The sequence below is a fragment of the Asterias amurensis genome, chromosome 15 (genome assembly GCF_032118995.1).
Source record: "Asterias amurensis chromosome 15, ASM3211899v1".
Lineage (NCBI taxonomy): Eukaryota > Metazoa > Echinodermata > Asteroidea > Forcipulatida > Asteriidae > Asterias > Asterias amurensis.
In genome coordinates this window covers 7,728,378-7,741,231 of record NC_092662.1, presented here as the reverse complement: position 1 = coordinate 7,741,231, position 12,854 = coordinate 7,728,378, and the positions used below count along the sequence as shown (strand labels likewise).

The 12,854-nt window shown below is 36.9% G+C and overlaps 1 protein-coding gene across 3 annotated transcripts in view; it reads right to left on the bottom strand.

Moving 5' to 3' along the window:
• The window catches only part of LOC139947953 (sushi, von Willebrand factor type A, EGF and pentraxin domain-containing protein 1-like), a 79,243-nt gene that overhangs the window by 24,390 nt on the left and 41,999 nt on the right, over positions 1 to 12,854 (bottom strand). For 2 of the 3 annotated variants that reach the window (XM_071945839.1, XM_071945841.1), the window contains exons 7-10: positions 11,464 to 11,637; positions 5,064 to 5,228; positions 4,620 to 4,784; positions 3,754 to 3,942 (exon numbers count right to left, since the gene is read on the bottom strand). In XM_071945839.1, coding sequence (XP_071801940.1) covers positions 3,754 to 3,942; positions 4,620 to 4,784; positions 5,064 to 5,228; positions 11,464 to 11,637 — 693 coding nt within the window. The remainder of the gene's footprint in view (positions 1 to 3,753; positions 3,943 to 4,619; positions 4,785 to 5,063; positions 5,229 to 11,463; positions 11,638 to 12,854) is intronic. The other variant, XM_071945840.1, reaches the window with a different exon arrangement.

The following is a 12,854-nucleotide window of genomic DNA, read 5'->3' as shown; positions in this document are numbered from 1 at the left end:
CAATTGAAGATTGGTCTAGCGTCAGTGACTAGTAAAGTTAGGGGTTTAAAAGGCGATGCACACAGGATCAGGAGTCATTCTGAATTGCTGAACTCGTTCTCATCTAATCTGAATTCGTGAGGAGCTTTCTTATAGCCATACATCAGGGTGAGTTTTTGATCTTAGATGTTTTAAGTTGTAGTTTTAACGGTTAGTTATTTTGGAGTTGATATTTTATTGTACTGATTTTGTTGTATTTCTTGTGTTTAAATGTGAGTTAACTCTAGTACAAATATAACACTTCCTCAAGAAACTTGTCTTAAATCTAAATATCTAGAATATTGTGACTGTGTTTATGTTAACCTTTCTAACAATAGGGAGAAACAATGTTAGGTTTTATTGAGATGGAACTGATTGTTTTTGTTGTCTCATGCTTCAATTGTATTGAGAGTTACTCCATTTTATTCTAGCTTCCATATCAGCCTGAGTATGGTCGTGCTGATGATGATGTGTTAAAAAGAGAAGCATTGGCTGAAAGTGTTCAGGTTAGCTTCTAACTTCTTGTATTAACTTGAATATTCATATTTTTGTCTTGCATTTCTTCTAATTTAAAGTGGTTTACAGTTAAACTCTACTTTGAGAGAAATGGTTTTAACTGAGATTTGTGAAATCAAATTGCTTTATTTTGTGGTAATAATGTTGTTAATGTTTATTGTATCACACTGCACCATAGTTCAAAGTGTTGTAACTATTAGCATCACAACGTTTTCATGTTGGCCTTGTGCATGTAGTAAAGCATAAATCCATATGTGAATCCTGGATTTTGAGGACAAGGACAAAGCTCTAACAACTATCCAACATTGTTAGTAATTTGTCATGTATAAGTAAAAGTGACTGTTTTATGGTTTGTTTTGATTCTCAGTGAAGGTTGTTCACAAAGTGACCTTTGAACTACTGGTGTACTGTGTCCAGCTCAGTTTATGATAATGTAATAATGATGTGTATTCTAAACCCTTGTTTTCTATTTTACTCTCGTTTTTACAGGGGTCTGTTTTCTAAACTGTTTTTTTTACTCTAAGGTCTGTTTTCTAAACTGTTTTTGCACTAAGGTCTGTTTTCTAAACTGTTTTTAAACTAAGGTCTGTTTTCTAAACTGTTTTTAAACTAAGGTCTGTTTTTCTGTTTGAGTCTGTTTTCTATATTAAGTTGTTTTGAATATCGTCTGCGTTTCTAGTTCAGATCCAAGTCGATGTCTGTATCAGTTTAAGTCTATTTGAATAAAGTCTTAGAACAGTAGTAAGTCAGAACAACTCTTTTGTGTGCATCTGTAGAGTCGTATTGAGTTTACCCGTTGAAACCCTGTGTGAAACCACACTAAACCAATAATCCGAGGTTTGATTATTATACGACACATACATAGGCCTATACATGTACATGTACATCATACATTGCACCCAACATGCAGGGTATTTCCAACTAGCATACATTTTTATACAATGTTTACTTTGATGCCAAAAAGGACTTTGTCGTGTGATTGTACATTATTCAAACATCCTCATAAATATCAAAGTCTTATATAGCGCACGTATCTACCAAACAAGGTACTCAAGGCGTTGAGTATTTTATACAAACTTTCAGAAAGATAGGTTATTCAGAGATGCCAACATTGAATTTTAAAAAAGAGTAGCATCTCCCAAAAGTTAAGGGCGAGCGTGGCTTGGGCTCCCTAAATTGATCTTTCTATTACTCTCTACAATGCTAGTTAGCTCATTTTCAGGCATTGTCGTGAAATAACAATTACCTCTGTATGCACCACCAGAACAGCTACAACAATGTTTATAATGGCCAGTGAAAAAAAAAAAATGAAAAAAAAAAAACTCCCTCATCTTCTGACTTTGTTTAAAAAAAACCACATAACAAAGGGTGGCCTTACTTAAATGTTTGTGTTTTAATGGTCAGAAATGCAACAACAAGCTATTGGGTGAGAGGAAAAAAAGAAAAAGAAAGACAAAAAAACGTGTCCAGATTTTGGGCAAAAAATACGTGTCCGTATTTTTTGGCATTGTCTGGACATCGGCGCTACAATTACTAGTAAGAAAACATAGAAACTGTCTAGCTTAGATCTCACAGGCCACTCAGTTGAAGGTATTTTTGTTCAGAAGGTCTCCTTTTTGTCGCCATTATTTCTTACTTTTTGTGCCAAGCTTCGATGAAGTACATGTACAGACAGCGTGGGCACAATAATAGTGGATACATGAGGAATGAGGTTCTGGTTACTGTGACACGTTAGCTCACACAACCTCATTCCCCACGCACGTGTGCACTATTCCCCATGGTGCAATAGGATCAATGGGTACGATCTTGCAGCAATGCACTAGCGTAAAAATACTCATCCGGCCAGCCAGCGGGGGATCAGACACGTACATTGTTCAAGTGAATTCGCCGCTATTATTCAACACTGCGTTCTAAAAATAAAAGTGTTTTTTCTTTTCTGTTACAATTATTTGGATATTTTTCTTAATTTTTATTTCCACTTAATAGTTCATTCATTGTTTGCATGTATTGTACTATTTAATCAAATTATATTGGGCGGCTTGTTTAGCGTGTTTTATTGAGTATTATCGTAGCGTCGTAGTCACGGCTCGAAATCGTATTTGCTACGCCCAAATCGTGTATGTTGGTATCTCTGGGTTATTGCAATGATGAATTCTGAGACCCAATATGTAGCACCTTATAAGGGTTTACAAGGTGCTATGGCGCATACAGCAGCCACAGCCAGGAACACCGCGGCGAACCCCTTCTCTTTTCTTTTCTGGGTTCTTTTATACGCGTTACACAACACATAGGACTAACGGCTTTATGTCCCATCCAAAGGACAAAGCAATGGTTAAGTGTCTTGCTTAAGGACACAAGTGTCATGGCTGGTGATCAGAACGCACACTCTGCTGATCAGAAAGACCAGAGTTTGAATTTGGTGCTCTTAACCGCTCGGCCACAACACTTCATCAAAAAGTGGTAGTGGACATCAGCTTTATTCAAGGAAATGTGTTTTAGAGGATTATCTGATTCTCTACATCACCCAAACTTGACAATCTCTAGAGGTCTGGACAAGCAAAACAGCAGTCTACATCTTTCGTTCCTTTTACCAGGGCCCAATTTCATAGAGCCACTAAGCACAAAAATTTGCTTAGCATGAAATTTCTTCCTTGATAAAAACAGGATTACCAACCAAATTTCCATGTGATTTTCATCAGGATAAGCAAACAACAGCTGAATACCAGTAACAAGCGATATGCAACAAATGGAAATTTGGTTGGTAATCCTGTTCTTATCAATGAAGAAATTTCATGCAAAGCAAATTTTTGTGCTTAGCAGCTCTATGAAATTAGGCCCTGAACAGTTCAAAAGCCAGATAGATTTGACAAACTAAGCATAAATTTGATCCAACAACAGGTTAGAATAGACCCTTCCCATGAAATATGTAAATTGCACATGTAGTGCGTGCGCACTAACGTTTTGGTTGGCAAAATGAGGGAACATCTTGCTGTTTGTATACAGCTAATGGCTGCTTGACGCAGATGCGATTGCGCGTCCGCTTAGTGCACAACTCTATGGTGTTTGCCAACCAATAGGGTCTGTATGCATGCGTGAATGTAATTAGCATATTTCATATGGGAAGGGTCCATTGCTCATATGGATAAATAATGTTACCAATCAAGCTTTACACACAGTGAGAAAATTCCTAGAAAAATACATTGTTTAGTTTTGCATTACCATTGGGTAGGCATGTTGGTGCTGCATCCATAGTCCATTGCCCATCTCCTAAGCATGTCCGCTCTGTACTATTAACTAAGCTGTATCCAGAAGAGCACTTGTAAGTTGCTTTTGCACCATGAGCTCGGTTAGTCTTGTACACAACAATACCATTGACAGGAGCAGGTAACGGTGGACATAGTTTACGATCTACAGGTGGGAACAAAAGTCAGGATATTTTTGAATATTTTTGAAACAGTAATTTTGTATACAGTAGGCCTACTTTCAGCTTTTATATTTTTATTATGTAGAGTACTGTTGCTTGTGGTGTATTTTGCACTGTATAAATGGTAAAACTTAAATTTATTAAATTTTTGCAAAATTGAAGTAAATTTGATCGGGGATAATAAAGTTAAATTGAATTGACTAAACAATCACTTGTAACTGTTCTGTTTTAAGGACTTTTCTCAGCTTAGAATAATTGGTATTCTGCAAAGATGACTCCATACTACATTTATCCTTGCATGATTTTCTAATACAGGTCTAATGCAAAATGTGTGTAGAACGTTTTCACTAAACTGCACAGTGATAGCCAATGAACGGAAAGACCGTACAAATAGTTGAAATTTGGGTAATATATAGACTTGTGGTGTGATAGCCATGTCATGGTGGTGACGTAATGATTCAGGTTCTGCGATCAAATACTGCTCTCACAAGATCACAAGAGCAGTGATCTCGTGAGAACTGCTAGTTGCCCACTTCTACTCCCATTAAATGGGACTGTAGTCATGAGAGCAGTAGTCTCGCGGGGCCAGCAGTCTCGCAAGAATACTGCCAGTGTCGCAGTGAAATTCAGAATACGGGTAAGATGTAGATCGAGTTCTTACTGTTGATGTTGATGCATCGATAGCCACATACTCCATCACACACACACTGTCTATTTCCATTACAAACGTCTGTATCTAAGCTACAGCGTTTGTTATTGCAGCCAATGCTAGCAGCGGCTGCTGCTGACTCATCAAATATGCAGTCATTCTCAGGTTCTGGATTGGCTGCAAAAATAATGTAAATAAATTAATACAACAGCATCTGAAGAATTTTAAATTTCTGAGCATGCAAACAAGTTAGGTTACATCAATAATTTCATTTCACAAGAGCAGTGATCTCGTGAGAACTGCTAGTTGCCCACTTCTACTCCCATTAAATGGGACTGTAGTCATGAGTGCAATAGTCTTGCGGGGCCAGCAGTCTCGCAAGAATACTGCCAGTGTCGCGGTGAAATTCAGAATACGGGTAAGATGTAGATTAATGTAGACGAATTGAGTTCTTACTGTTGATGTCGATGCATCGATAGCCACATACTCCATCACACACACACTGCCTATTTCCATTACAAATGTCTGTATCTAAGCTACAGCGTTCGTTAATGCAGCCAATGCTAGCAGCGGCTGCTGCTGACTCATGAAATATGCAGTCATTCTCAGGTTCTGGATTGGCTGCAAAAATAATGTAAATAAATTAATACAACAGCATCTGAAGAATTTTAAATTTCTGAGCATGCAAACAAGTTAGGTTACATCAATAATTTCATGTGTAGGTTCTTTCTTATTCTTTGCAGTCCTTTACACTCCAGTAATTTGTAAAAGTTTCATACTAAACCAAAAGATGGATACAGTTTTGAGAGCACACTGAGTGACATTTCAAAGTTATGGCCCACTCAGTGGCGTAACCAGAGGGGTGGCAGGGGGGCCGGGGCCCCCCCCCGCTCAGACTCAGAACCCTTGCCCCCCCTCTTGCCCCCCATATGAAATCAGAGACAAGTATATTCTTATAGGCCTAATATATAAATCGTTTAAGGCTGTATAAAATGCTGCCGTAAAAAGGAAAACTTTTATTCATATCAGTAGGCCCTATGTGGACTATAACATGAAAAATGCATGGAAACGCGTGCGCGATCGTATTGGTGGTAAGTGTTTGTTGTGGTTTTGCGGTTACAGAGAGTGCAGGATGTGACAAAGTTCTGTTAAATACACGGTGGTCTGAACGCAGACCAATAGCTCCGTTAACACAACTTAGTCAGATCATGGAGGTAGAAATTTCTACCTCCATGGTCAGATGCACTACAGAGAAATTTACTACAGCAAAATGGCCAGCGAAAAAGGTTGCTTAGACCATTTCTTCTCCTTTGAAGCAAGCGGTGCAATTGAGAGGTATGCCTATTTTAAATATCCGTTTCATAACTAAAATGTGATTATTAATCACCCACAATTTCAATCCTGTATTTTTAATTTTTTTTATGGCTTACACTTGTTACAATAAGGCTGAGTAAAAAAAAGAAACATGTTTAGTGTCAGGTTAGGTTTCTCAAAAAAAGGAAGGAGGAGGGGCTTTTTATTTCAAGATGGCCGCCATGATGGTAAAATATCAATTGTTTTTTTCTGCTGCTAAAATACACAAAACATTAATGAAACAGTTTCATCAAGGCATTCAGACAAGACATTCAGATTTTTGTTGTTTTGTTGCTGAAATCATTTAAAATAACCCTTTTTTTTTACTGGGTCTAATATTATTATGTTTTGGGTATTTACACACCCACAGAGCCTATTTGAGAATGCCGTGTACAACTCTAAATTGGTTCTTGGTGATCACAGTTGGTAATTTAATCCTTTTATACAGTCGAAAAGTTTTATCTTATAAATACAAAATGACAAGTTCTTTAAGATTTTGTTGTTTTCGCAATCTTTTGTTTACCTGCTGACTATGTAGACTTATTTAGAACTGCATTGGTGTGTTTCAACTATATATCAGTTGACATTTAATAATAATCTTGCACTTTTTTGGCCCCCCCAAATTTAATCTTTGCCCCCACCTGCCCCACCAAATGAAAATGTCTAGTTACGCCACTGGGCCCACTGATTTAGGTTTGTCAAGATGTAACAATTATTGTGAGTGTTATGGACAGTTTTTTGTAAATGGCAATACATAGGCTACATGAATGATAGGCCTACTGACAGGTGTCAAGCTTCTATCGTCCAGTACGCACTAATCCACCAATCAGATGCTCAAACTGGAGGGCAGCATAACGTGCGTGCATGTTGTTTGTTGTTCAATAACGTTCGGAATTTTTTTTTACTTTACGAGTTGCACGTGAGACTGGAAGATAAATTAGTTATAACATGTGTGCTCGTGGAATACGAAAAAAATAAAGTGCGTCTGTGTCCCATATCCAGCGAAAGGCCTCGTTGGATGGGGAACAGAAGCGCTAGCTTCATTTTTCCGTTTTCCATACGAGCTTAGCTGTGATAACTTATAATCTTCAAGTACGCGCTAATCCTCCAATCAGATTCGCACAATGGAGTGGTGATAAAAACATTATAAAGATATGTAATCCCACACGCGCTCGTGGAAATTCATAAAGTAGCGCGTCTGCGTCCAATATCCAACTCGGCCTTCGGCCTCATTGAATATGGGATGCAGGAAGCGCTATTTTCTGTTTTCCAATCGCACTTGTGTGCTAACTTATAACCCTACTATACTGTTTCAAAGTTGTCTACAATCAAAACAGTTGAGAGAAAAAATAAATAATCAACTACTACAGGCATGTAGAAATGATGATGCAGTTTGGTATAAACTTTAACTTGAAACACAAAATAAACAAAAGTTTGCATCTGAAATACTGCTAACAGTATGTGAGAAGTAGTGGGGGGGGGGGGGGGGGCTAACAATACTTGCCGGCCCTGGCCCCACCCCTTCTCGCTACGATGCACAGTGCAGATCCAAATGCCTGTTATGTCCAGCCCAAAATGTACACTGAAGAAATTGAAATCAATAAATGCCAGGACAATTGCAATTATAAAAACATAAAAACTGTAATCAAACCGAATTGAACAAAACCATACATAGAGAAAGGACCAAAACTAAAACTTTAATAATATTTCACGGTAAGAACAGCAATTAAATCGCTACCATTTTCCGAACTTATTACATATTCTGGAGGCGACTTTGCTAGGGGCGACATTGGCTTGGGGAAAAAATGTAACAACCCGGGGGCAAGCCGGTTAGGGGTTAAGGGGTGACTTTGTTGGGGGTGACTTTGTTTGGGGCAAGCTGGCTGGGGGTAAGATAAACAGCCTCACCAGTGTCAGATTCAGACCCTTATAGAATAAGCCACTATCATCATGGGCAATTCCAAGCAAACAGGGACATTGACCCAAAAAATCAAATTCACCCCTGAACTTTCTTTTTATTTTAAAGTTATTGCTATTGAATGTAAGGACCAGGAAAATACTTTTTTTAGTCAAATAGTTATTGTTTTCTATGAAATGTCATGTTTCTTCCTTGTTATGTTTGGCTTAAAAAATAAAATATTTATGTGCATTTTTGTCATTTGTTTGCATTTTCCACATAAAATAACAGTTTTACAAAATTTTAATGCAATTTAGAAGTATGACCTTATATCTTTCAACAAATAAAAAAAAATCTGCCCATGACTTTTCTTTAAGATTTGTAGGTGCACAGTTGTTGGGTGCAGAGAGGTATGAAATGCGAGTGACGAAAAGCTCCCTTTTTTATTATTTTTTACAACTGGATGTGATTGTATTGTTGCCAATTGAAAATTTGCTTCTCCCACCAATACCAAGTATAAAAGCACCAAGTGTTAAAAGAAAATACCAACCACATTATAATAGGAGGCCCTTGAAATTTGAAATGCGAGTGACGTGAAATGCGAGCGACGATATGTAATGCGACTGACGGTACCAATTGCTATTATAAAAATGTGTACAAAGATAGTTTTGAGGGAAGTAATGTGTATGAAAGTATACTACATGTACTATGCATTACTTGAGAAAGAAAAATAATAATCTGCCCATGACTTTTCTTTAAGATTTGTAGGTGCACAGTTGTTGGATGCAGAGAGGTATGTAATGCGAGTGACGGAAAGCTCCCTTTTTTTCTTCTTTTTTCACAACTGGTTGCGATTGTATTGTTGGCAATTGAAAATTTGCTTTTCCCACCAAAACCAAGTATAAAAGCACCAAGTATTAAAACAAAATACCAACCAGATTCTAATAGGAGGCCCTTGAAATTTGAAATGTGACTGGCGTGAAATGCGAGTGACGAAATGTAATGCGACTGACGGTACCATTTTCTGTTATAAAAATGTGTACAAAGATAGTTTTGAGGAAAGTAATGTGTAAGAAAGTGTACTACATGTACTAGCATTACTTAAGCCTATTGTTTTAGGCCTATAGAGGGCAGGCATAATTTGTGGTACCCAGGATGCATTGCATCTCCATAGGAGTGTCATCGCAAAGCCGCACTAACAAGGACATGCGCTTGTGCAGTTTACTGATCCTTGCGCGATCTACAATTCTCTGGTATCCAGTCTGGTTGTATTGAAACAAAAGGTAATTTAATTTGATCATTAATATGTGTAGTATGTAGTAGCTTACTACCTAAGTAAATAAAAATATAGTATTTGTTGTAATTAAACGATTTTGTTGTATTGATGAGGGTTGTAAAAATTTTAAACTGTAGGCCTTAAAAAATGGATACATGCAAATATTCTCGATGTTCAGAGCGCCCTCGCATATTATTTTAGGTGTTAAAAACTATAGAAAGTAAAACAGTTTCTCTGATTTATTACAGTTACAACATGTATAATTTGGTAATTTTGTATTTACGAGATGATTTACACAATTAATTTTTTTTCTGCATTTATTGTATTAGGCCTGTATTAATTCTTGTATTTAATATATTCTTATTACGTCCATCCCATGTATTTCAGAAATGGCGTTGACTGGCATATAATGAGGCAGAAGCGTTACATTGAAAAAAAGAAAGCAGCAGGAAAGTATGATGATCACAAGAACACAGGGAAACTTCCAGTAAAAGCAAAAAAAAAAAAAAAGCTTCCTTTTGATGCATGGGCAGATACACTAGAGGGATTCGCATGATTCTGGGAGAATCTTTGGTCGCCCTCCTAGGTCGGAAGCACAATTTTTCCAAAGCCATCCTGGTTAAATTTTCCTTGGTCGATTGTGAACAAGAATGTGAATGTGTGACCTATGTCTTGCTCATGAATATTTAGTGTTGTTTAATTTTCCTAGTACCCTTGTGTTAATGCCTTATAAATAGTAATGCCAAACCAATGGCTCGGATAATTTAATTACAGTTCATTGTTTTGTAACTATTTCAGTAAATACATTTTGTTTATTGTAATCAGTATTTTGAGCACCCAGCTCCTGTAAAATGTTTAGAAAGGTTGTTTTAAAAGGACTTGGTCATGACTTAATCAGAATTGTGGAGGAAAAGATTCATTTTGTGCACAACACAATGAGCGGACAAAGTGAAATGCGAGTGACGGAAATGCGAGTGACGGCCCTTTTCCCCTCTAACTTAAATACAGTTAATTGTTTTAGATTCATGTTACCCTCATTTATACTTCAGTAGGGTAGGTGTTTAGTACATATAACAATTTGGTTGTAGTGCATTTGGTTTGAGGAAATTTTTCAAATGAAACAGAGAAATTTTTTGGCATGTCCTTTTCATGAAATGCGAGTGACGGTTTTGTCCAACAGTGTCATGCTCAAACTTAGTATCAGGTTATTTTTTTGATACCATTAGGTTAATGCCTTAGATACTGAGTATATCCATACCAAAAATGAAAGAGTAATTCCCTGTAATTAAAAAGATACATAACTAAGCTTGTAAAAGGATGCAAAAAAGTGAAATGCGAGTGAAGCTGGAATGGCCCTCATGCATTATTTATTATCAAACAAGACTTTTTTGCACAACATTTCACTCAACCCTTCAGAATCTTCATTTCCATCAAATTCGTCACATAACCAAAATCTACGGCAGCTGGCCACCATCAACCTCTGGAATGCATTTAGGCCCTATGCGGTACCCTTCTTCTCAAGACCAGGCTGAAGTGAGCACCGTGTTTGGGCCCAACACTAAATCGGGCCCAGCACCAAATTTCTCCTCAGCACTGAAATAATAAAATTCCGCAAACGACCGTCATTACAAGACGACACCATCAGGGATGCATTATCAACACAAAGACGGTTTCGGGAAAAATATATAAAAAAAACACTCAAATCTAGGGTTGAAGCTTTAAAAGAAAACTGTTTGGCTTTGTGTGTTTGCAAATCGGCCTGATGGTTTATTCCAACAACCGTAATTGCAGAACACAAAAATAGACAGCCCTTCTGCATTCCATACTTCCTTCAAATGCGAATGCGATGCGAATGTTGACGTCATAAATTCACAACAAGTAATTTGCAGCAATTGAGTTGTGCTCAACTCTCTGGCGAATATCTATGAAAACATTCCCAGGAAGTATGAACCAGACCATGGTTCCTTTGTCATTGTCGCATATATGGGACACACAGAGATTTTATTTTTGTGTGCCTTTCCCTCTAGTAAGGAAATTCTCAATAAAATAATGATTTCTCATAACATTTAACAAGCTTTAGAATGAAAAACTGCCTATACTGTAGATGCAATAGTTCACAAATTTACGTTTCAAATAGACTTTATGCACTGACGTCATCCAGCCGGCATCTTTGAGGTAAAATGATAAAAAAACAATCAAAACGCACAGATTTGTACGCGCAGTACACATGTTGGTCCAATGATCGATCGCTTTTTCACCTCTAGGTGAGGGCGCCCTACTAAGTTATGATATCATGTGCATATGGTCTATATAGATACTTGAGTACTCACCTTCACAACTAGGCATAACTGAGCTCCAACGTCCGTCTGATAAACAGGTACGGTAAGCAAAACCTCTCATCTCATATCCCTCATTGCAATGATAGATGACCCTACTCAAGAATGTGAATAACTCTCCATCACGCCAACCATTTCTGAGGAAGCCTGGATCACCACAGCTTTTAGCTATCCAAAACATAATTTAATACTTAAATGCTGACATTATACACAAACATAGTTGTGGGTAATTTATTGAGTGCCTGGCTATTTATGTTGAATAATAAGACTGGTTTGCATCTACTGTTTGATACAGTCAAGATCTAATAAGATGATTTTAACACACTACCCTTGCCGAAATTCTAATAGAAAAACCTATTTTAATCCTGCTGGAAACATGTTTTTTTCCTGTTTTCCCACCAAAAACTAGGAAAAAAATATGTTTTTTTCCTGTTTCAATGAAAATATGCCAAAGTTAGAGACTGTTTTTTACCAATTTGCAACATCAAAACCTGTTTTTTCACTGTTTTTATGGACTCTGAATTTTTGGGGAGGGTGGTTGACTGTTTCTATACTGTTTTGGGGGAGTTAGAATATTTTGTGACTGTTTCTTAACTGTTTTTTGGGACTTAGAATTTTTTCGAAAGGTGGTAGTCTGTTTTTTTACTGTTTTGGGGGACTTAGAATATTTGTTGAAGAGTGGTGGACTGTTTCTTTACTGTTTTTTGGGACTTAGAATTTTTTCGAAAGGTGGTAGTCTGTTTTTTTACTGTTTTGGGGGACTTAGAATATTTGTTGAAGAGTGGTGGACTGTTTCTTTACTGTTTTTTGGGACTTAGAATTTTTCGAAGGGAGTTAGTCTGTTTCTTTTCTGTTTTTTGGGACTTGGAATTTATTTTGAACATGCTGAAAATAAGCGTAGTGGGGTCGTGGCCAACTACATTCGCAGTTCAGTCGTGATGTGGTCTTTAATTTGCAAAATTGCTGGATTTCCCTTACAAAAAAGTTTTATAGAATTCTATAGAACGCTTTATAGAGTTCTATAAAACTCTATAGCATTCCAGATTCTCTATAGAACTTTTAAGGATTCTATAGAAATCGGTTTCCTCTATAGAGTTCTATAGAATAAGTTTTCTATAGATCTAAATTTCTATAGAAAATTTGATTTAAAAAAATGGCGTCCCTGCTTCTCTATAGAATTTTTATGGTCGTCTATAGAAATCGGTTTACTCTATAGAATTCTATAGAATAAGTTTTCTATAGATCTAAATTTTTATAGAAATCTTGATTTAAAAAAATGGCGTCCCTGCTAATTCTCTACAGAAATTTTACGGATGTCTATAGAATTTAGTTTCCTCTATATATATCTATAGAATATGTTTTCTATTGAACTAAACTTCTATAAT